Source organism: Astatotilapia calliptera, chromosome 8, assembly GCF_964374335.1.
Source record: "Astatotilapia calliptera chromosome 8, fAstCal68.1, whole genome shotgun sequence".
NCBI lineage: Eukaryota > Metazoa > Chordata > Actinopteri > Cichliformes > Cichlidae > Astatotilapia > Astatotilapia calliptera.
The window spans coordinates 22,612,366-22,637,206 of NC_137429.1; the positions used below are offsets into that span (position 1 = coordinate 22,612,366).

The 24,841-nt window shown below is 41.2% G+C and overlaps 2 protein-coding genes across 8 annotated transcripts in view; one reads left to right on the forward strand and one right to left on the reverse strand.

Annotated features, from left to right (window-relative positions):
- Window positions 1-5,743, forward strand: part of gucy2cb (guanylate cyclase 2Cb) — a 19,000-nt gene extending 13,257 nt beyond the window's left edge. Inside the window, exons 22-27 of one of the 2 annotated variants that reach the window (XM_026177211.2) lie at window positions 1,221-1,413; window positions 1,494-1,668; window positions 1,780-1,878; window positions 2,068-2,168; window positions 2,289-2,365; window positions 2,449-5,743. In XM_026177211.2, the coding sequence (XP_026032996.2) occupies window positions 1,221-1,413; window positions 1,494-1,668; window positions 1,780-1,878; window positions 2,068-2,168; window positions 2,289-2,365; window positions 2,449-2,662 (859 nt within the window). In that variant the 3' untranslated portion in view covers window positions 2,663-5,743. The remainder of the gene's footprint in view (window positions 1-1,220; window positions 1,414-1,493; window positions 1,669-1,779; window positions 1,879-2,067; window positions 2,169-2,288; window positions 2,366-2,448) is intronic. The other variant, XM_026177212.2, reaches the window with a different exon arrangement.
- On the reverse strand, window positions 5,210-24,810 carry kctd17 (potassium channel tetramerization domain containing 17). Of its 6 annotated transcripts, none has more exons than XM_026177223.2 (7): window positions 24,024-24,810; window positions 15,257-15,365; window positions 14,655-14,746; window positions 13,907-14,002; window positions 12,158-12,283; window positions 11,549-11,681; window positions 5,210-8,373 (listed from the first exon to the last, which is right to left on the reverse strand). In XM_026177223.2, exons 1-6 carry the CDS (start codon window positions 24,378-24,380, stop codon window positions 11,589-11,591), a joined length of 873 nt encoding a protein of 290 aa, XP_026033008.1. In that variant the 5' UTR covers window positions 24,381-24,810; the 3' UTR covers window positions 5,210-8,373; window positions 11,549-11,588. The 6 variants fall into 6 exon arrangements, with proteins under 6 accessions (XP_026033008.1, XP_080161358.1, XP_026033007.1 ...); XM_080305232.1 differs by having other exon boundaries at window positions 13,859-14,002; XM_026177222.2 differs by having other exon boundaries at window positions 13,907-14,005.
- Window positions 24,811-24,841: the final 31 nt, after the last annotated feature.

Genomic DNA, 24,841 nt, shown 5'->3' on the forward strand with positions numbered 1-24,841 from the left:
ATATAGTTTAAAAAGCTAGCATAAATTAATGACAATAAATGATTAGAAAGGTTACTTTAAATTGTTTGACTGAATTGTTAAAATAAGTTTTGTAAACTGACGGTTAAAGCGTTTTAAAAGTTAGCATAAACTACTGGATTAAATATTTTAAATAGGTAAATTAGTGGTTAAATAATGTTTTCAGAGTCTCCTGCATGGGGTGGGAGATGACAGCTTAGCCACCATTGTCCTGTCACTCACCACCTCCACTGGGTCCATCCTAACACAGAGCTGGCCCTGCGGATCAGCCTGTTCAGTCTCTTCCTGTCCCCGGCAGAGATGCTGCCACCCCAGCAGACCACACTGTAAAAGATGGCTGAAGCCACCACAGAGTCATAGAAGGTCTTCTGGAGTGGGCCCTCCACTCCAGAAGACCTGAGACTCCGCAGCAGGTACAGCCTGCTCTGCCCTTTCCTGTAGAGGGCGTCTGAATTATGAGTCCAGTCCAGTCTATTGTTCAGATAAACACCAAGGTACCTGAAGCTGTCAACATTGCATTTTATTCTGTTGTATATAGTATTTTATTCTATTCTATTGTGTACAGTATCTTATTCTTATTATCTTATCCTATTCCAGTGTTTTTTCTTAATTTTTGCTTCTGTAACTTTGCACTGTCCACGTTCTGCTGTAAAAAACAAACAAACAGTGGGACTAATGGAGGTTATCTTATCTGATCTTATGTTAAAAAATTAGCATTAATGAATGGCTATAAATGGTTAAAAAGTTACCATACATTGTTGAATAAAATTGTTAAATGAATAGTTAATACAAACTGACTAATAAAAGGCCTAGTCTAATAGTAACTCTATTAATTAAAAGCTACATAGTTTTTAAAAAGCTAACACAAATTAATGGTTAAATAGTTACTAAATTAGCATACATTTGTCTCTTTAAATGGTTAGAAATGTTACCTTAATTATGAGTAAATAATTGAAATAATTAGTGTTAATTAATGATCAAAACGTTAGTGTAAATTAACAGTTAAATGGTTGTAACAAGTAGCATTATTGAACTGTTTAAAAAGGATAGTTATTTAAAAATAAACGATACATGGATGAAATGGATGAATGAACTGTTGGGGAAACTTGGGGGGGCCTTTGGTTTAACCAACTCAAAATCAGAATGAAATCTCAATGGAAAAAATGTCTTTTCTTTATTATGTTTCTCTCTGTGGTTAAAAGCCCGGTGGTTAAAAGCCTGAAGGAGACCGGGGCTGTGGAGCCAGAGCTGTACGATGAAGTTACAATATATTTCAGTGACATAGTTGGCTTCACCACTCTGTGCCAGTACAGCACGCCGATGGAAGTTGTGGACATGCTAAACGACATCTACAAGGGGTTTGACAGCATCGTCGACCACCACGATGTGTACAAGGTATTGGCAGGGATGAAACCGAAGACATTCAGGCACCCGGCAATGAGCACAAACATCATGGTTTCCTTTACTATCCTCAGGTGGAGACAATAGGGGATGCCTACATGGTTGCTTCTGGTCTTCCAAAGAGAAACGGGAACAGGCATGCAGTGGATATTTGCCGCATGGCGCTGGACATCTTGGCATTCATGGGCACCTTCCAGCTCCGGCATCTTCCCGGTATTCCTGTGTGGATACGAATCGGTGTACACTCAGGTCTCTTCTTCTTTGTTTTTCATTTTTTAAACTAGTCATTTTGGCAAATCAATTCACCTCCTGCTGATCTTTACACTAATTCTTCTGTCTCCTGGTTGTTTGTGGGTTCAGGTCCCTGTGCGGCGGGCATCGTGGGAATAAAGATGCCCAGATATTGTTTATTTGGAGACACGGTCAACACAGCATCTCGTATGGAATCTACAGGACACCGTGAGTGGACACATGTAATGAACAAACTGATTTACACTGACATTTTCTCCAGCCGCTTCCTTTGTTCTCGTTATTTTACATGAATGACTTCCCGTACATTAGTCTAGCGCAATTATAGAAGCCAGCAGTCAGCCTAATTAAATAAAGTGACCACAGCCAAGCTCTGTTGTCTTTCTTTTTATCTCACAGCCCTGCGGATCCATGTCAGTCAGCCTACCATAGATATCCTGGAGAGAACAAACTGCAAGTTTGAGTATGAGATGAGAGGGGAAACATACCTGAAGGTAAAGGTTGGTCTCTACATTCAATGTAGCAGCATGTCAGCCAAATTAAATTGAGATACAGTGACAAAAACCTTCACTGCGACACTGATGCCAGTGACTGTGATGAATATGTGGGGTTTTTTTTAGGGTAAAGGCACAGAAACAACTTACTGGTTGACAGGTGAAACTGGTGAAGACTACGATCTTCCTACTCCACCCACAACGTGAGCAAAAAGGAGATAAAATCCTTTCACATGCAGCTCCGCATCTGAGATTCACTCTTTCAACACGGTGCTTTCTCTTCCAGTGAAAACGTCCAGCGGCTCCAGCAGGACCTCGCCCACATGACCTTGACGTGTTTGGAGCGTCGCTCGCGAGGTTCCGTGCGAAGGAAGAAGCTGCTACCAAGTCAGAGCAAGGAGGACACCAGCGACCAGGGGTCAGAGGTCGAGTCTGAGAGCAGCCTTCCCGAGTACCTGCATCTAGCCACTGTGGATAACACACTCAGTACCTTCCTGTAGAGCATGCTGTAACTATTTGCCTGTTATTGCATATAGAGCAGGAAATCAAGCATAGAAAAATGAGAAATTAAAAGTCCTCAAATATTCACGCATTATTTCCTGCCATCATTTTGGGTGGTTGGAAACGGCGGGTGGAAACTTTGTACTATGTAATTGATGTAATGCTCAAGTGTCATAGCTGAAAGCCAAAACCTTAGATTTGTTCAGTGCAGATTTTTTTCTATAACCAGTTGGGGGATTTTGTTATCCTCCGTCAAAAGAAAAACGGTCAAAAAGGGCATTTTAGGCCAACTTTGAAGGTCTGGTACTCTGCTAAAACAAGATTTAGCATATTTAAGGATTCATTTTTATCCAAATTTTGATTCCAGGCTCAGCTTCTAGCTCTTTTTCCTTTTATGCCAAAATTATTTTTTGCTACATCTGTATTTTTACACCTGTGAATGTGTAATAATACGGTTCGGAAATTGATCTACATACATCTATAAAATAGTGTGGAAACCCAAACTGAAGTTATGAGGGGTCAAAGACACTTGGAAAAATAAAGAATAAATAAATAAATAAATAAATAAATAAATGCACAAAATTTCAGCACCAGTTATATCGCAAAAAACAAACAAACCCAAACACAGCTGATGCTCATGTGGTCAGGTGGCAGCGCTTTTGGATTTGATTCACTTACTATGGGATGAGCCAGCCGCAGCACCCTCGCATGCCAGTGCAGATGCTGCTAATGGCCTGTTCAACTAACAAAACACAGGAACACGATAAGAACAGAAGAGGCCGTTTTGCACAGACAGAAATGCAGGTTTGCCCTTTTTGTGCATTGTACAGTTTGGAAAAGGTTTTAGAACTACAGTAATACATTTGTATTTGTAATATATCCTGTTGTTTTTGTCATTAATGTTCATTGATTGTTTCTGCTGCTTAGCTTAAAACTGGGTTATTCTATTTATGTACAGCGCTTAATGTGTATTTATTTCCACATTTGTCAGCCAGTAAGTAAATTATAGGTCTCATAAATATCTATAGACAATGCTTATAAAAGTCACAACTCAGCACCATCTGCATTTATTACTTTAACCAAATGACGGCCAGTTTTTGACTCCGTATACATCTCATGTCATGCAGAGGAGGCTGTATTGAGGAAGCTCAGGGAGGAAGATGCTGCACTGCAGGCCCTTGAAAAAGTGCCTTTGTTATTGTATAGAGCAGCGGTCCCCAACCTTTTTTGCGCCACGGACCGGTTTAATGTCTGACAGTATTTTCTCGGACCGGCCTTTAAGGTGTTGCAGATAAATACAACAAAATAAAATGATACGACCAAGACAAAAACTGGTATTTTGTAAACACAATAATGAAAGCGAAGTCACTGTGTAATTGTGTAACTTTATTAGCAGCGTCCTCCTGAAATGCGCCGCAACAGAGTAACATCAGTCGTGTCCAAATTCATGGGCTGCATCCTCCTGAGGACCCGGCCTTCGCGGTCTACGTAGGCCGGGTCCTCAGGAGGTCGGGTAGGCCGGAAGTAAACTGCTGTGAAATTGGACGGTCTAGCCTTCTGATTAGCGTCACTGCTGTGTCGGTGGAGTTTAATAAACTCGGCTGTCTGCTCCTTGCTATCTAAAATATAACAGGACACTGGCGTAAATTCTCGACCATTTCGCACTTCTGTTTAATCAGTTTTCTGTTTGACGTTTATTAATCGCCCGGGTGGGTTCCTCCTTGGTGTTCACACAGCTGAATAAAGTTTTATTTTATCTAATCTAATAACTTTAATCTCAGCCAAACCGATTTACTCGCGAACAAATAAAACACTGAAAAAAGCCAAACAATAACATTTTTAGGTTGTCTAAGTGACTTATTTATTACGTTTAACCTGAGTAGCGAAAGCCCGAGGTGATCTGAAACTAATATGCCGGGAGTTGTGCCATTCTTGGCGGCTCTAGTGATCCTCGAGCTCTCGGCTAGCTATCGAGCTGGTGGGTAACAGACGTCTCCGAAAACGTCGAAGCACTTTTGCAAATATGCGATATCTTGATAAACCGAGCAGATATTTGAAGTTCTCACCTGAAAATATGTTAAAAGTTTATTTTGTGACCCAGAAAGATTAATAAGAGTAATTTTAAAACTTAGTAGCGGCTGCGAACTGCAGTTTGGCCCACCATGAATTCTGGGATATGGTGGGCCACGAAGGACACATCCGTGAAGAGGACGCATTTGTCGGCTGCATTCGGAGAGTCAACGAATTTGGACAGCCTTCGGCGACCATCCTCCTCTCTGGTCGCTATGGTAACGCACAAAAACGTGTCTTTCAAAATAAGACAACTACAAAACAAATATAGAGTGCATGAAAATATATAGAAAATGTATTCATAACACAAGGGAAAAGACCCAGGGAAACAGAGTTAACGATAAAAACCCTGAAAACCATCAATTTCACTCCTGAGCCTCAACTCTCGCTCGTGGACCGGGGGCTAGGGACCGCTGGTATAGAAAGCAGTGCACAGTGGGCTCATTGTGATCAGGGCAAAAAAACAAAACAAAGACTTTGTACCTTAAACCAAATGTTTATTTTTGTTGACAATGCTGACATTCATTTACATTAAATTTAAAAAAAAAGAAAAAGAAAAAAAGTACATTTTCCTTTCACTCTGTTGAAGATGTCATATGTTCAGGACCGCATGAAGTCCAGTTTTGAAACTATCCAAACACTGATTCCTGAAGCCCGTACGATTCATGCGTCACACATGGATCCGTTTCATGCTCACAGACAGTAAAGTGGCTCTACAGACAGCAGATGAAAGAATCTCCAGCATCAGAGAGAAATGTTTTTCTATCCCGATTTGACGATGACAGATGTTTGGTTTTTTTGCACAGGCTAATGAAAGAGCTCTGCTGTGTTTACACATTAAGTACTAATTGTACAGCAAAAATGAAGTGAGGGATCAAGCAAAAAACAAACAGGGTACTGTAACAGGACATGCAAATGGAGGTTTATACATTTAAGTGAGCCAAGACGAAAAACTTGGAATCAGTAAACCTGCTGATTATACAGTATGTGCTGTTTGAGATCGTCAGGACAGTGAAACAGAAACACTATTCTTCAAGTAGAAATGAGCAAAAGTACCCCCCCACACGCATCTAAAAACAAACGGCCAAATTCTTACAATGTAATATTCAAAAAGAAAGTCTAAGAATAAATTAGACATCAAAACTTACAAAACAATTAAAAAAAAAGGTGGTGCTTTTTATACAAAACATCTTAAACCAGCTTCACCTCATGCATGCAGCTGTTTGGTGTGCACACTTACTCTTTATCTCTACAGGAACACCTCAGTAAATGCACGAGAAGACAAAGTAAAAACAAAAAGTGAGATTGTAAACCATCTACTGTAAAATATTAAAAGCAGCCACTTAAAAACGCATGGAATAACAGCTACGATCATGCTGACATGTCTGTTTTGCTGCTTGAACTCAAGGCACTGAATGAATTAAAAGCCACAAAGAGAAGAGGAAAAAAAAAAAAAGCCGAAGAAATGAAATCTTTTGGTCTTCTCTGTTCTGTCAATATCACTGTTATGAGTATCGTACGCAGTAACTGCAGGCTAACTACACATTTAACATTTACCGTGTTCTGCTAATCCTCCTAATTAGGGATCGGGAGGATCCCACAGGTTGAGGATATGTTTTCTGATCAGTGCTATAAATGGAAAACAAACATGGAATATTGTATTTACATCCCATTTATTTTTTTTATGTTAAATTGATTTTATTATCAAAATGTTAGGAGATAGAGGGGAAGGGGGGAGAAAAAAAAAAAAAAAAAAAAAAAAAAGGTTGCCGACCACGATCTTATTTCTCGATTGTCTCAAATTTGTGACCCCTGCACACTTGTTGGCTGTATGTTGCTGGTCAGTAGGTGTGCTGTAGGAGCTAAACAGCAGGAGGTGAGACTAAAGCTGCAGGCAGACGATGCTTAACACGGCTGCTGTAGTCTCAGAGGCAGAAATAATCCCTCTGGGCTTGCGTTCAATCTGAGAAGCGCACCAAATCTTAATTTGAGGCTGAAAACAGACCAATAACTTACATCACTTACTCCACAAATGTACTTATTTATGCATCCAAGAAGTGCTGAGTTGCATTTTAATGTTAGCATCTGTTCAAGTAAGTGTTTTCTTATAAGCTACAGCGTGATGTTGGACTATAGCAGACCTACTCTAAATTCTTATCTACATGCTTTAAAAACCTGCTGTTTTATAACTAATGTATAACCCTTTTGGTTTCACCCTAACATTCACTAAGTGCACCTCCTGAAATTTAATAAACACCAAATGTGAGTGGTGTATTTGCAGAGTGATGCCTAGAGCTATAAGGAAATTGGCCACAGTCTCGTGCATGAGTCCAAATGTGATCTGTGGTGTGGTTCTTGCATGTTCACAGCAGAGGTTGTTAAAAGTCACGTGGCTTTCTTTGACATTTTATTTTCAGTCATACACCTGCACTGCAGCAGATCTGCTTGCTGTGGGGCCTTTATTGGAACTAAAAACAGGATATGATCACTAATATTACAAAGCTGTGGTACACCAGACTCCTCCTTGCCCCCTTCCTCCTCCATGCCTGCTTTTTAAGCCTTTCCTGACTACACCAACGTCTCCAAGTCTGTTGAGGCCAAAGCAGGAACTGGATCCCAGCCATGGCAACAGACCGAAGCAACACTGCTGTTGTGCAAGGTGATGCAGGTATGCATCAGCACAAACAAGGGATATATGTATATACGCGCGCATGTGTGTGTGTGTCTGTGGGCAACAATGTAGAGCAGTTTGTGTTTTCACCAGTGCAGCGTGTGCACCTTTGTAATGTCCAGAAAGTGTAAAATTGTCCCCACAAGCACATTTTTGACCTACTTCAGTTACACAGTCCAAACCAAGAAGTGGCTATGCTAACACACAAACACACACCCTCCTGAATGACTGAGAGCAACAAATTAGTGGACTTTGAGTTGAGCTCGTGAAGATTTAATTACTTGAGTACGCTTGAAGTCATCTTTAAATAAGGCTGATATGGGTGATTTAACACACTTTTGCTCTGTGTGGTCCAGCAGCTGCTGGCAGGTTTTCTTCACAACCAAGGTGATTTTTTTTGTCATGAGAAAACCTCGTACCAAACTATGAAATACTGTCAGGACTTCAGCAGAGTCGATGGTCAAAGACTGGGCAACAATTGCATAAATCACCGGGATAGCTGCTTCATTGGGAAATAAAATGATGCAAATCCTGTGCAGCACAGATGGGACAGCTCCTCCCAGGTTAACCAAGACGAGGCCAATTCTCTCCTGTCATATTAAGAATCAGCACCTTGGTTCAGCCAGATCTAATATGGCTCTTTGGTCATGATTTACTAAGCTGCACTACTGCCCTTGGCAATATAACATCTGCACAGACACAACACATGAGCATGTCTGTAAATTAAGGTGATTTCACTTTTTTCTTTTTTTAAGATGGTATTGCTCCATTGCGTTAACAGTGATATTAGACATTTTTGGATGTTTGCTAAAACTAACCAGCATTTTGTCAATGAAGTGGCAACAATGCTACGTATTGCGATGACTGTCCACGGACAAAAACACACAAATGCCATGTACAGAACATGACAAGCATAGGAAAAATAAATTCTCGTGATTTCTACATCCGGGACCCGTGGATTTGAAAAAGCTGCAAAATGAAAGACAAAACGACAAAACAAAAACAGACATTAGAGATTGGAAAAGTGCAGACATAAAATCTACAGTCACTGCAAACAATCTAAGCTATGGTTTTGGCTGCAATGATGGCAATGATGATGAATATGTTGAGCAACTGAGAATAAGTGACTTAACTATCACGCATAATGACTGGAAACAACAAAACAAACACAGCCATTTTCGCTACTTACTACATACGAGTGTGTGTTTTCTGCTTTGATATTTACTGAATTTTAAATTGTGCATTGTGCAAATGTTAATTACACATGTGTGTGACTTTACACTGACACTGTATATGTATGTGAACAGACTGGGAAGGACATCTGAAGACTATTGCTGCACTGAAAGGTCAGAGATATTCCATGTCACAGCATTGACAATGAGAGCCCATAGAGACGCAGCTCTCAATCGATACATGTGAGGCTGTGTGGGGAAAGTGACATTTCCAACCAAGCGCCAATTAGCAAAATTCATCACATTCTCTCACACACATGCATTTTATCGAAATCTGTTTTCCATTTAATCACAGTGACAAATAACTACATATAAAAGATGGTCTTGGTATCTTGATCACAGCTGTTTTTTTTCTCTGAACAAGAACTGGTCATATTTGTGTCAAATTACCAGCTAACCACTGTGATTGGTGATCGAGTGCTAACACAAACTAATAAATAACAATAACTATTATTATTATTATAATAATACTGGTTACTTTAAATGTTATACACAAAACATCAGTGCATGAATTAAAAAAAATACTGACACAGTGCTACACCAAATCCCAGGGGACTACCTTCGCGAGTTATCGTGTTCACAAGATTTTCAAAAAAACTTGACCTCTGACCCTGACCTCACTGAGATTTGAACTCCTCTGACATATTTACTAGTATTCATTCGAAAAGTCTAAGTTATCGTGTTCACCCCATCAGCCTTTTTACAGTTAAGGGGTAAACTTGCAGATAAAGAGGAAATCGCTTCGTTCTTGTCGTTAGTTGCAGGGACACTACTGGCATGTTACTTTAAGAGCACATTTTGCATGCTGGTATAACAAGCATATCTGTAAATATAGGACCAATAGCAATTGTGCAATGGTGTAAATAACTTATAATTATCCTAAAAATATAATACAAGTTAACTGGTCCTGTGCTCATGTTGGTTATGAGCACAAGGCCTCCATCCTAGTCAAAGTAAGAGTTTATTTTTGTTGTTTATGGTCCAAATCATGATTAGCGATTATGCATGTGTTATATTTTGCCCATGTTTTTTTAATGTGTTACAATCATTGCAACCTTACAGTTTTCAACCAGTAATCTAAATGCAACATTCACTTTGACCTAGAGCTGGGCGATATAAGATTTTTTCATATCACGATATGTTTTTTTCATTTCAGGCGATAACGATATCTATCACGATATAAGCCAAATAACTATATTTGTAAGATTTAAATGTGCCGTTGCTCACAAGTAAAATGTGAAATAATCAGCAGCTTGTTTTTATTTAAATATTTATTTCCCATAATAAGTTCAACAGGGTAGATGTACTTAAGGAACATGAGACTTTTTCAGATAAATAAAGGCAAATATTGCAAACTACACAAAAGGCAGCCACTAAAGCGTTTAAGTTTCAAAATAGAACAAACGAAACAGACTAAATTGTCAATTCCACTTAGAAACAAAATATTAATTCTAAAAATAAATCTTAGTTTGTTTTACAGAAGAACAGACAAAACTGACTAACTTTTGTCAATATCAAATAAACTGAGAACTAAAAGGAAATTCTCAATCTCTCCTTGTTGTATAGCTGAGCTTTTCAAACAGTTTTAACAGTTACTTTAGTCTGACAAAAGCCGAATGATGAATTAGCACTTCCAGTCAGAGACTGAGGCTACGTCCACACGTACACGGGTATTTTTGAAAACGGAGATTTTCCGTTTTCGTTTTAAAAAAAATAATCCCGTCCACACATAAAGGCAGAAATGAAGGAAAACGCTGCTATGAACATGCCAAAGCAGCAGGTGGCGCTAGATTCCTAACCGTGCAGAAATGTTGGCCAATCAGAAGTCTAGAAGCCTCGGTGGGAAAAAGTAAACAAAGCTGGGGCATAGAAGCAGAACCGAGTCGTATGTGTGGAGGGACAGTAACTGTGTGTATATGTAAGCATTTAAACACTGCAGAGAGTAGAATTAACAGTATTGTAGAAATTCATTTCACCGAAACAATAACGTGGCGCACAGTGTGACGTCAAAAAATGCGCACACCTTTGACGCTGCGTTTTCTCCGTTTTTCTAGTCCACACATAAATGCAAAAACGGAGTTTTCAAAAATCTTCGTTTTCAGTGACCAAAAACGCCGTTTACGTGTGGACGAAAGGTGCAAACGCATAGAAAAATCTGCGTTTTCAAAAATACCCGGGTACGTGTGGACGTAGCGCATGCACCAGTTTATTGTATTTCCAGACTTGCTTTCGGCACAATTTACAGTGCACGCTACTCTGTTTTTTGTCAGACTTGAAATAGCCGAAATACCTTCACACTACGGAACTTCTATGGCTCTTCCGTTCGACAATCTCTCCGGCATTGGAACCATCATCTGTTTTCTCTTCGGTCACGCTCGGTTGATTTCTCTAGTCGGCACACTCATTTCCTCCATTACCCGGGCGGTACGGTGGCTGGCTGCTTCCCAAACAAATACACATGTGCGGCTTGGCACTTGTGCTGTACGTAACAAGTCACGTGACGTGATGCTGCGGCTGTGATTGGTTCGGCTCTGCGCTACGTAATTTGGATTGGCTGGTTTTTGTTTGTTTTTTTTGTTTTGTTTTTTTAAGAGGACAAGAGCGGCGAGGTCTATCGCGATAGTTTAATTTTTCTATCGAGAAAAGGTTATATCGCGATACATATCGTTATCGTTCTATCGCCCAGCTCTACTTTAACCAAATGCACAACTACATTTGGTCATTTTAACATGGGACTGACTCAATGAAGAAAGAGCTTCAGACTGAAACAGAAAGGCAACTGTAAGGCCATACTCAATGCTGTGCCATGAAACCTCTTCTATATTTCTCACAGACATCACAGACATATAGACACACACACACTAAAATCCACTACATCTACCCACTAGCACATCTTTTGCACAGTTCCTCACCCAGTCAGGCATCTCTTTGGAACAAAGAAACATGACTCCCTCAATCTCTAAGCCACTCATTTGGTGTGGTATCTCTCCCCCCCTCTTCCTCCTCCTCCTCCTTCGCCGCTTCCTCCTCCTGCATCTCTGTGGGCTTCATTCAGCATGAAGGAAGGAGGAGAAAATACAAAAGGGGAAAAGAAAAAAAAAAAAAAACGCGACAGAAAAATGACAAAAATGAGCACACGGATGAGTGTCAGTGAGTGGACAGTGAGAGGCAAAAAACAGACACAGATATATATTAATATATCCACATGAAGGAGGAAGAACCAATACAGTAATGATTGAGAACTGCAGGAATGAAAGGCAGAGCTGTGTGAATGATGGAGTGAATGTGTTTGTGAATGACATTTTGAGGGGAGTGACATTTGGAGCTTTGAGTGGAGAGGCGCAGGATCAAAGCACACTCATATCACCTTTAATGAGCTGAGAGACCTCTACTCTTTCACACATCGCGCAACAAAGCAGAAATACACACATACGAACACAGCTAACACACAGCTTAGCAGCTTCTCCCCATAGTGTATTTTGAAATATACTTGTGTGTTCATGCAAAATATCGAGACTCACCTTGGTTTTGTGACTCTGCTCTGTTCCCAGCCCAGATCCGGCCGTGTGGAGCTCCTTTGATACGACGCACAGGAATTCAGCCTGATCCTCTGTTCCATAGCTGTACGACGAGCCGATGTTCACCATCTAGAAAGAAAGAGACGCAGATGCAGAGAGAAATACAGAGCAGAGAGGGACAGAGACAAAGACACACAGTGAGTATCATGGGGACTTCCAGCACAGGAGACAGAAAGTGGAGATCCCATACTACAGCTAAGGAAGGTTGCTTTTGCTCATGCATGGCTGGGGGACGGGGGAGGACGCAGCAGTAGATTCAAGCGCTGTGTACTTGTGGAAACAGCAAAACAACTGCGGGTCAGCTCTGCTGAAAAATATATGAAAATCATAGCTGTGCAGCATGCAGGGGAGCCAAGTGCTAAAGCAGAGGAGTGGGGGAGGGACACAGGGTCGGTGTGCGATTTTTAGCCTACAGTGTTGTAAAGGCTGGCCAGTTTAACGCCATGAAGTCTAGAAGTATTAAACATATTAACAGGTCGTCTTTGGAGATGTGGCCAATAACAGACTGACATTACAACAGACAAGAAGGCGTGTTTATTTGACAGAACTGGTTCTCCAAAATCAGTATCATAATTTTAAAACTATAAAAGTTTACGATTTCTTTAAGATTACAGGTTCTGGGACTAACTCACACGGACTCACTAGATTAAAGGGGCTGTTTAATGGCTCAGTCACGCTAGAGTACAAATTAAATGGCAACCTCCTTTCAAATAGGCGACAAAAAAGGTTGCCCAGTGACTGCATCAAATTCAGCGACCAAATGTAAGTAGGTGTGGGGACTAAGCGTTGTCTGGTCCCCATAGGTGTCTTTAAATAGTCGTGGTCCGACACGGACCGACTGCAATCGCGCTCAGATGTCTGCAAATAACTGCTGTGTAATTTATAAAAGGCAGACAGATTGCCAAAACATCGCAATCAGTCTGTCGGTCTGAACTGATGAGTGCAACTTAGTTCTGATGAGTCTATTTGCCAGACGGGGACTTAACTAAACTTGATGTAATTTGGTTATTCCTACATTAATGCGATGTTGCTGAGTGCCTGTCATCCTGCAGTTAAACTCTCGTCCTGGAGCAACTACGCTTCCATTTATGGAGGAACTTCTGAATTTCTTTTCTAATCTGTGTGGTTCTGGTTAGACTCTGAATGCAAGTAGTTACTATGAATTTCTATTTATTGTGGATTTCTGTATGCACAGCAATAGCTTTGCAGGAGTTGGACACAAATTTATGATTTCCACTGATTTGTCACAGTTATTTGCCATATTATCACAAACGGATGATACATAATTGCCAACTTTACCCTATTCAATCACAAATTCACAGCAGACTGATAGAAGGTTGACTTCGAAGGAAGTATTTGGAGACCTGGTCCCCAGCTTCCAAGCAACCATTTCAAACTCCACAAGATTGCCAGTTGATGGCACATGGATGTAATTATTTTGCATGTGCTGTTGTCTCCAACCACCGTTTTCTCTAGTGTCACTGTAACATTAGGCCAGCAAATCAAGAACTAGACTAAGGGCATAATCTAGGATTTAATGGAAAGTTCAGATTGGGAATGCAAACAGCAAGGCTCGGGTCAGGACCGAGGGGTTAGACCAAGGGTCACGGTTAAAGGGTCAGCAGCAGCGTGAGTCCAACCCACAGTCCAGAGCAGTCCGGTGCGGGGCTTTCTGCAGGTGCGCACGCTGACCTGCTCAAACTTCCAGCCGTCCGACATCGTGGAGACCATCTGAGTCAGCTCCTCCTCCTGGCACTGCAAAACTCGGTAGACATGCTTGGGGGGCACCTGCTAGTATAAAAGGATGAGAGAGGAAAGAGTTGACGATGCAGGAAATGAATGAAAAGGAAGGTACAACCATTTCCAGAGATACAAAAAGGGAAGTAAATACTGACACTGCTAGACTGAATTCTATGAATTTTCCAATAAGGTGCAGTCATTTCATATTGCATAACATTCAACGCTCTGGATTACCAAATCCTATTTGGGCAGTTTAAAAGCCAGCATCACTATTTTCATATTTCTGCACAATATTTAACCCTGCTAGGCAAACACGAGCAGTGAGTCCAGTAAAGAACAGTAGGATAAGGGGAGAGTGGGAGTATGTTCGAGAGGGCAGAAGGATTATATAAGAGTGAGTCCAACCATCCCGAGAAAAGCAAAGAAAGAAGAGAGAAGGCTGATGTACAGCAGCGGCCTCTTTATAGAAGCACCCGGGGGAACAAAATCATTAATAAAGGCTGAAGCACTGAAACGCTCAAACGTCTATATCCTATGACTCTAAACAATACTGCAATATTTAGCACAGGACATGTCAGAACAGCTAAATACAGTAAATATTATATGTTTCAAGAGTAATAATACAATCAACATAAATGTGATATACTGCGTTTTATAGTTGGAAGCTCAGTGATTCACTGTTGACAGGTTGTGCGTTTACCTGTGTGGCTTTGGAGTCTCTCTCTACGATCCTCTCTTTAATCAGTTTGATGAGCGGGGTGATGTTGTAAAATTCGGCCTCCTCCAGGACACCTGGTCACAGAAGAAACACTCAACTCAGCTGCTGTGTGACACTGTAGTGCAACATTTCCACGCCAGATGACCTCAGCTGCACCCTAATCATGTTGCAAACCAGTCCAAGTAAACAGAATATTCTTTAAATATTATTGTTTAATATTCAGCTAAACATCATTCATATTTCAACCACTGTATACTCCTTTAAGCTAACAATTTTTAATTCTACTTTTGTCCTTTATAGAACATATATTTAACCACATCACTCTACTATTGATTATTAGTCCTGGCCATCTGTTAACCATTACTGTCAACCGTTTCTTAATTATTCATTAACTGATTTTAGCTACCTCAGTAGAAGACTTATACATTCTTCAGACATACCAAATCTTCATATAAAGTGCACAAATTCAATTAAAAACACAAAAGCAAAAGAAAGGCATCAGGGAAAGATTGCATCATACTGCAACAAACGTGCTAGTATTATTCTTATTTCTACTGGCAAGCAAATAAGACAATCATGCAGACCTTCTTCAGCGAGCTCCTTGTTGTAGACCAGTTTGCCATGCCGCAAGTAGTTGAGGATGGGGCCAAAGTAGGTAGGATCCCTATCAATTACATAAGCTCCAGTCTCATCCTGTTACAGAAAAGAGTCAGAGACAGACAGAGGACAGTCCATTATATCATTACTGCATTTTTACAGCCTTCATAACACATTTCCTCATGTTATGAAGTGTGGAGTTTTTATTTTGCATTTGTGCATGTGATTCTATCTGAAGCAATGTAGATGGTGACATGTTGCTCAAGAACTGTCTGCAGTCACTCTTGTTTGTTGCTTGTGTTTTACTACTGTTCACGCTTGTGCTACTTTCTTTATTCACCTCTTCTCTTGGTTTCACTTCGTGTGTGCGTGTCTGTTCCACTGTGCGCTCCACACTGTGTGGACTGAACTCAGATTTACTCTGGTAACAACAGCTGTTTTTACATGGGAACAAAACAAAACAAAAAAAAACCCTACTGGTTACTGAAAGTCAGCGTAAACTGTGTGCTCATGTGTGTCAACAGCCTACTTCACTTGCATCTCCAGGCTACATGTGACAAGCTTGCCTGGTTGTTATGTCATGACTCCTATCCCTACACATATACGCTCATCCTGCCTGTGCTCTTCTCCATAATGAATGCTTGAAGCACATCGCCCTTTAGAGTCGAGTTCATAAAAGAGCCACTGCTGGAGGAGTTCAAAAACATGCCAATAGGAGATACAGGCAAAGGCATATAAATTAAGGGGAAAAGGGGCGGAACTTGTTGGAAATTATATGATTTTCAAATGCCGAATTCCTCAGCCCAAAAAACAAACCATTATCTCTTGATAAGAGAGAGTACATCAGAGTTAGCTTTTCTACAGATTTAACCATATACCAGCATTTGGCTGGTGCTATATACAGAGCTATTCTGCGTCTCCATATATAGACTGAAAGGACAGTTAATGCAGTAAGTCAATGAGCAGGAAGATATCCAGCTAGATAATGAGAACATGCTCCAGTCACATGACTGATTCTTTTTCTGACTGCCTGCTCAAGCAGTAACAATCTTGGCCTGTAGCAGCATCTTGTGCAGATGGATGTTAGCACTTTTATTTGCGTGTTCTGCATGCACATGCACAACACAGCCCACTATAAGAGTAAGTTATATGGTCAGCAATATTGTTGCTTCTGCTACTACTACAAACAAAAAACCCTCAGAAACAGCAGCACTGCTGGTTAAGCTCTAGCTCTGTTATAGTAGCATTTGCTGAAAACGGAGAGTGAGGAGTGTAAACACCAGTGTACTCCTCAGAGCACTCTGTAGGATGGAAGGAGGTGGGGATGGATTAGATGAAAAACAGGGGGGGTAGGAGGACAACAAAAGATCAGTAGAGGACAAAAGATTTTAAAAAAAAAATGCTATGAGAAAAACAAACAAACAAGAAAAATACCCTGGTTTGGAAATAGGAGGTAAAGGAAATTTCTTTGTATTAAAGAAGGTTCAAAGAAACAGGTGGACACTGTCACAGACATGGATGAATAAGACATATGGGTTTTACACATTTGTGTATGTGAGCAAGAAAGCAGAGATCAGAGTTGAAGACCAAGAGGCACCGTGTATAAACTGAGTGCATGTTAGGAGAGTATGCGTTTGTACTGAAAAACAGTGATTAGAGCGTGAAAAAGCTGAGACTGCAGCTCCGGGCATAAACATAGGTACATACAGACACACTCGACATCCTAAATGAGCAGAGCTGCAGTGGAGGACAAACTGACGCCTCATCGACGTGACTTGACTTGACAGTGTGGCCATAACAACACGAGGGGAAAGCTTTCTGAATTGTGTCACAGCCATCACTTGCCGTCTTGCTGTCTTTCTCCATCTGCTATTGGTTGATTTTTAGTATTATTACTCTTACTATACAGGTGATCTCTCTCTATCTACTGACTGGATGCCAAACTAAAGCACCAGCACCTCAGAGAAAACCAAATTAGCACATTTCCCTTTGCACTTCATTTACAACCAAAAACGTTGTGTACATAAGAACCAAACAAGCAAAATAAAACCAGTCATGACTATCAGTCCATGCTAATGTAAATTACACTGAATTGCCTGGGTGCGCTATTTTTCATTGGCGGAGCAAAACAGGCATTTTAGTTTAGCTTTCAGACATTTGATCCTTATGTCTTAAGCGTTTATAGCAATTGTTTATTACAGTTGCATAACGCATTATGAAAAACTAGAATGAGTTTCTCTTTACTTCACCTCATGTTCTGCTCCACTCTGTGTGTATTAGTTTCACCATGTTACACACAATGAAACAGTAAGCAGAGGATCACAGCAGAAACAATAGCAGGGTCTCTCACACTGAGCTAAAATGAGTATGAATAAAGTACAGAAATAACAAAATTTTAAAAATGGCCTTTTTTATGAGAGGTCACTTTCTCAGTTTCATTATTGTGGGAAGTCCAACAGACTCAAAGGGAGGGAATCAACAGTTATGACATTTAGGTACTCATTAGTTGATGAGTTAATGGTTTACACAACATTTGTTCAGGGAAATAGGATGCGACTCTATAACACTTCCCTGTAGCGGTAAGGACGTCCAGTAGCCCATCGCCTATAATCTAACAAAACCCCATTCACCTTTTAAAACATGCGCACAACAATTACCTCCTAACTAGGGATGGGTACCGGTATTGGTTCTGACATAAACGGTAGGTACGTACATTCTTTTAGAGTTACAGATTAAAAACGCCCAAATGCGAAGCGGTCAAAAGTCTGGCTGTACTTCACATCAAAAGATGCAAACTCAGCAGCCTGCAACAAGTGCTTTAAGGTGATACTGTGCAAAGGAGGTAACACCTCGAATCTGATGAAACACCTGGCGACGCATAGTGTTTTTTTAAAGCCAAGAAATACACCGTATTTGACAGCTTGCTGCAAGACCGAGCACATACTGCGGGTGTGGTGCCTGTTATCGGACCCGGAGTTAGCAACATCCCCCAAGAGCCCGAAGAGGAGAGTCCTGGCCCCTAGCCCTGCCAGTGTAGCAGAAATGATGACGGATGATGATGGCAGCAGCCGTTCTTCTCTGCGTGAGTAGCTTAATGTTGTTCGTGTGTAATTTACGTTGAGTAAATGGTAAATGGCCTGTATTTGTATAGCGCTTTTCTAGTCCCTAAGGACCTCAAAGCGCTTTACATATCCAGTCATCCACCCATTCACACACTGGTGACGGCAAGCTACATTGTAGCCACAGCCACCCTGGGGCGCACTGACAGAGGCGAGGCTGCCGGACACTGGCGCCACCGGGCCCTCTGACCACCACCAGTAGGCAACGGGTGAAGTGTCTTGCCCAAGGACACAACGACCGAGACTGACCTTCCGATTGCAAGGCGAACTCCCAACTCTTGAGCCACGATCGCCACAGGCTAAACACGTTATTAAAATAATGCACGTAAGGTGAACTAGCAAACACGGTCGTAGTTACATGCGGCTGTCTTCTTGTTTGATAGAGTGATACCATATAAGCTCTATAGCTGCAGAAAAGGCTAGCATTGTTATCTTTTTACAAAAAACCCCAGCTAAACATGAGAGGTTTTTGGACAAAGTTTGTGTTCTCCATTCTTTAAGCATTGGTTCAGCACCATTTAAGCACCGGCACCATTTCAAAAGTACCGGGTTGGCACCGGTATCGGATAAAATCTAAACGATACCCATCCCTACTCCTACCTGTATCTCAGTGTTAAAAATACTGAAAGGTTTATTTTTCCAAAAAGTTGTGACCTAATGCATTTTTCAGGTATGCCAGGCTATCAGTGCATCTCAGTATATGCTAGCATACAGAGTCTCACAGCAAGTCCAGTTTCTTTTTCTACACTGTACTCCTTGTATTGCTGCTATAATATCTGTGCAGTTGAAACTATTAAGTATTACTAAGTATTATTAATACTATTAGTAATCCTCAGTCTTGGTGAAAATAAGAGATAACACATTCATTTTTAGCCTGTCTATGAAATTCTGATATGAATGGGGGCAGGAGTTGTGATAAAACTCTAGAAATAAGGGTGATTTCTAATTACGGATCAGCCTAATTTATGGTCTGTGGGATCAAAGATGGCCTAGCTAAACTACTGACTTCTCAAGTGCCAGTGACACTTTTCGTGTGGGAGGCATAAAATAAGCTTGGTCGCATGTGCCTTTTTTTTGCAAACTTTCCCAAACACCAACTACACATTTGTAAGCATGTAAAACACTGCCCCATCCTATAGCTCTGACTTATTTTACCTGTATATGTATCAATCTAATTATACAAATAAGTTTAAGGAAACAGGAATAGCAAAGAAAGTTGTGAAATCCTGCCATGGGATATGGTTAAAACACCCACCAACCTCTTACTGTGTTCTCAGCCTTCAATTTGTGCATTTTCAAATTTACAAGTTTAAACAACTCTGAAGCAAAAACCTTGCCTCTAGCATTTTTGGAGGCTGTGTTGACACTGTGGGATGAGATGGGTTTTGTGGACAATTAATAAAGTTAAAAACTTAATTAACAAAAAAATTTCATGCGTACGTGCAAATAATCCCTAAACCACAGAACCTGGCTGTGTTGTTATGGCCCACAACCAGTCATCCATGGTGTAATTGGCTTGGGATGGTGCGAGATCATCCACACGGATAAAGGAGGGGAGCCCTGGGTTTGGTTGGGTGAGGAGGTAGAGCATTTTAAGTGCCAGTAATCTCATTAAAACAGTCGCACGGAGACAGATTGTAAGCGTCTATGTGGAGGTTTAAAAAAAAAAAAAAAAAGACAGACAGGAGCTCCTAAGTGCAGACATGCAAACGTCTGAGAGGGAGGGGTGGGAGGATTGTCCAGCACCTAAAAATCAGCTCCTCTCTTGAGCAAAAGAAACACAGGCTGAAGTGCTTTTAACTGATTTGGATTTACAATGTTCTGTGTGGTAACTAACTCGAGGGGTGGCTCGTTTCAGCTTGATGTTGGCCAGTTAACAAAGTATGCTGACACACACACAAAAAATGGTGAGGCAGCGCTCGAAGGATAGCCTGTGTTGCTCCAAACTGTAGAAGTGTGATATTTGCAGTCAGCTGATGAGATGATGTGACCTAGTTTTAGCAGGCAGTGTCTGTTTGTTTGGTCTCCAATATCAACTTTCACGTCTTAAGAAGTTTGACAAGCTGAGAGGAACAAAGCGCACTCACTGTTAAACACTTCCTTTAAAAAGAAAGACGCAGATTTTGTTTTAGAGGAGGCTAAATTGAGCCAGATATTTTCAGACCAACTGTGCATCAAATCTGCTCCCTCTTTCATGTAGTTAGCTGTTAAGATCAGTGCATTACTGATTCACAAGGTCCGTCAATTTGTCCCGCATTTAATTCTGGGAATAATAGCACAAATAATTACTGGTTACTCAAACTCTTTTTTTATTTTTAGGCTACTAGAGTTGAGCCCTTAATCTTCCAGGAATTACAGTTTCTTTCTGGACTTTGAAAATGAAGAGTTCCTGGGTATAAAACAAAAACATTTCTTGTTATCACTGCAGTATTAACTTACATAATGGATTAAGTAAACAAGGACTCAGGACAGACAACAGATGATACGTTTCTCGGATCTGGCAAAGCCTTTATAATACCCCGAAACACATCTCTCTGTGAAGTCCATCTATAGAGCAGTATGTTTTGCTGTATAAACATTAAACAATGACTCAGATCATTACGCCACCGCGCTCCTCTTGCTCCCAACTCCCAGTTGAGGATTCAGAGTCTCACTGACAGCTCAGTTCCTGTTTTTGAGCTGCTAGCAAATGAGTAGTAATCAGAAGAAAAAGAAGTTTACTTAAGTATTCTTCTCCGTGGTTTGAGATTCAAGAGTTTGTGATACAATGCATAAATTAAAGGGCACGAGCAAAAAAAAAAAAAAAAAAAAAAAAAAAAAAAGCATGAATGTAAAACAAAGTGAGTCAACTACCAAGAGCGAGAATGCAGAGAGGACAAGAAAATAATACAGGGAGGTAGAAAATAATGAGGAGGAAGGAGAGTGTTGGTGTGCGTCTGAATATTTGTGAGACACAGAAAGAGAGATTACATGTGTGTCATCAGGCAGCGCAGAGAAACCTCCTGTCAGGTCACAGCTGAAGGTCACACAGGAATATTCTTTCCATAGCACCCAGAGGTGCAGCAGGGGAACAGTCATCACTGCTGCGCACCACAATCCCACTCAATCCTCTGCGATTGTTATTTCTGGATCTGTCGCATATTCAGTTTGTAACCTGCTTCAGTGACTGCACATGTAATAATAATAACAGCATAAGCGATGTGGCAAATCATCAAGCCACATCTTGATCTTAAAGGGAGGCTCGATTCTAATCCTAAGCATGACTTGATGCAGTTTTCCCCGCTGGTTTAGTATTTGTGTCACAGTTTGGGACTGGGGTGAATACCACATGTAGTCGTACACTATGAGCAGCCACTAAAGATTCAAACACCAGCCTAAAATTCCCCTGCTCTCCCGCATTTCCTGTTTTTCCTGTAACAGTCACAAAAAAAGAAAAGAGGAGAAAAAAAAATCTTAAAATAAACCTTTCTAAAGGTCAGGAATTGACTGGCAGGTGCACAATGTTCTCAACTGAAACATGACATGTACTTTTAGAAGGGTGAATTTCTTTCTATTTTGGTCCACTGCTGTTCCTGACTAAAAAGTCAATTCAGTCGGGACCACTATAATCAAAAGGAGATCGCCACTTCCAGCTGCAGTAATTTGTATTTGATAGCATGGCTCTGCCCTTCCGCCATGTGCATACATGGAAAGCTGGAGGCAAGAAGAGCAGCAAGACCTCAGCACAGAGCTGGCAAAACCCCGCTAAATACACATTTAGTCTGATAGGGCATGAAAGGAGAAGCTGGGCAGAAGGCAGATTGCATAATGGCTTGCAGGTGCCCCACAGCTGCAAGGGGGGTTAAAACCAGTTAGGCCCCATTCACATAGGCTTAGATACCAGTTGGCGATCCCCGGTTACGGTCTGGTATACTAGGTTACTGAGCGAAAATTCCCCAGCTGGTTGATGAATGGTTGCTCACAGCAGCTACTCAGTGGTTAATTAGCGAGGGTCTGCAGACAAATCAGCAACTTCCATAAAAACTATCAGCAATTGTAGCAATCTGCTATCACCCAAAAGAGCCGCAAGGAGGGTTTTTTTGATGAATCAAAACTAAGCACAAAGTCAGCAATGACCCTTAATGACTAATCTAAGAATATATTAAAATGTATATTTTTAGCCCCAGGATTGTTGTAATTTGTCTGAAATTGTATGTATTGGTTCACAAAATAAATAAAATTTCAAGGAGTGCTACAACAAATTATTGATTTACAGATTGACCTACACAATTAAACATCAAATCATTTAAAAAGTGAGAAAGAACCTATGCAGTTTCCTATATTCTATGGCGATGTGGTGACAAGAAAAACCAAACAAACGCTTATCCATCTGTCAGCCGATTAACTGAATATTTGCAACCCTACTTTTAAATTGCTAATTTGAATAACTAATTAATATCTCTGGAGTGCTCTGCTGGCCCATGAGTTTAACACATTCACCATGTAATTGTATCATCACAGGTTTGTGTTCAGTCAAGGTCTTTTATTAATCGTTACCACCTGCTTTATTTCCTGCCAGCTCTCTGCTGTGCTACCTAATGTACTGTAGTATAAAATTACACACCACTGATCAGACAACTCCTCACCCCCTCCTATTTTCTCCAGAAAAGCTGAAATTTTGGCAACATGGAGGTATTCACCTGCCTGCAGCATTGTATCAGTTTACAGTGGGCTGTGGTTCACGAGGAGGACCTCCCCCCCACCCTTTGTCATACTCATGCATATCAAAGTCCATGCAGCATAATAGAAATCTGCATCATTCATGAGTCTTTCAAGTCCTTTCAGTCTACATGTGACAGCCAGACTCTCCCTCTCTCTTACCCTCCCCATAAGATGCCAGCTGTACAGCTACCAACTGTGTGGCTCCCTGCAGAAGAGGAGGCACGTGTTCATCCATCTGACCCAAGCAACATTCACATGAAGAAAAGCAGGAGAGTGGAAGTGCTTCAGACTGCACGTATATCTCCTGGTTAGTGGGCTGCTCCATGCCTATTTGGAGCTGCAGGAGTGGATTTCCGGGAGAGGACAGATGCAAGTTTTAGGGAAATCAGTACTCATGTTGGAGTGATATCATGGGATACAATTCCGTACTTTATGAAAACAGATGCACACGCATTTTATAGAAAATAATCGCCATTTTAGACCAAAGCAGTAAGCCTGTAAAGATAAATCGAACCAATCGTGTGTTAACAGATGCCTCAACGATCTAAGCTGTTGTTAACTTCAAGCCGCTGCAGATAGCAGGAGTGTTATCAAGAGATCAAAAACCGCACCAGTGTCTCTGTTCTTAACAAATACAATTGCGTGCCACAACACGAATGGTGTGCAACGTCTATTGTAATGTACTGTCACCACATTCGTTTTCATAGAAATCTGATATATGGCACAATGTCACTTGCCAGTACCCAGAATAATAGCGTCTGAGACAAAGTAACTATCAAACTTAAATGCTCACAGGACGTTGAAACCATCACAAAGAAAATAAGTGGAGGAGGTGCAGTCCCAGCTCACCCGCTGCTGTGACAAAATAATAGTTATGTTTCGCCCGGAGCGAAGCACCGTTCAGCGGGGGTTAAAGCGTCCTGGCGGGGCTTACCGTGTCCGAATGCAGGTCCTGCTGCTGGCACAGCCGGTACAGGAACGAAGTTTGCTCCTTGAGGAGCGTCTGCCGCGTCGTGAGGAACACCGTGCCGCCAACGTTGAGGCGAACCCACTTCCCGTTGTTCCCCCCGTTAGGGTTGATAACCGAGCCGTTACTGATGCTCTGCGACGCCGTCCCGCCGGATTCTGTCGAGCTGGCGGTGGCAGAGGTCGCGCTCTCTCCCGCCTCGCTGTCTTTGTTGTTATTATTGTTGTTGTTATTGTTGTTGCTGTTGTGGTGGTGGCAGCCGTGGTGTGTCGACAGTGCAGCGGCGTCCGCCGGTTCCCGCTGGTCCTCTGCCGTCGTTGCCATTTAGGAAAAAAAAAGCAGTTGGACACAGACCAGATACGAGCGCGGTGGACCCCGGACTGTTGCCTCGGCTTTTTCTCTTAGCTATCCAACCGAGCATGCTCCGCCCCCAGAGTGCCCACTCAAAGCAAGCTGGTTAAGTTACAGGAAGTTAACCACACTATGTCCCAGAGACACTTTCAAAGTAAAAGCTGTAATGGCCGCTACAGAAGAAAATAATATTTTCTAATCAAGTTTTAAAAATGTTAAATTTTATCGAGGCAAAAAACAAAACAAAAAAAAACTGTCTACGCTGTCTAGGTTTATACTTCGCTTTTGTCATCTTACACTAATGAGTGATGAATTTAACCTTCCCTTAGTCTGGTGGTAAAAACACATTAGGAACTGACAAGTAGGTAAGAGTAGTTGAGAAATCCTATTTGTTATGCAGTCAAATGTTACTTAAAATTGTTACTTGAGTTTAT

Bases quoted from the DNA above. Each gene is read 5' to 3' on its own strand.
- kctd17 (XM_026177221.2), bottom strand. From the start codon at position 24,380: ATGGCAACGACGGCAGAGGACCAGCGGGAACCGGCGGACGCCGCTGCA. The intron at 14,747-15,256 runs GTCTGCATGATT...TTCTGTGACCAG, and splicing joins CAAGGAGCTCGCTGAAGAAG to GTGTCCTGGAGGAGGCCGAA. The intron at 14,006-14,654 runs GTAAACGCACAA...CTTTTATACTAG, and splicing joins GAGACTCCAAAGCCACACAG to CAGGTGCCCCCCAAGCATGT.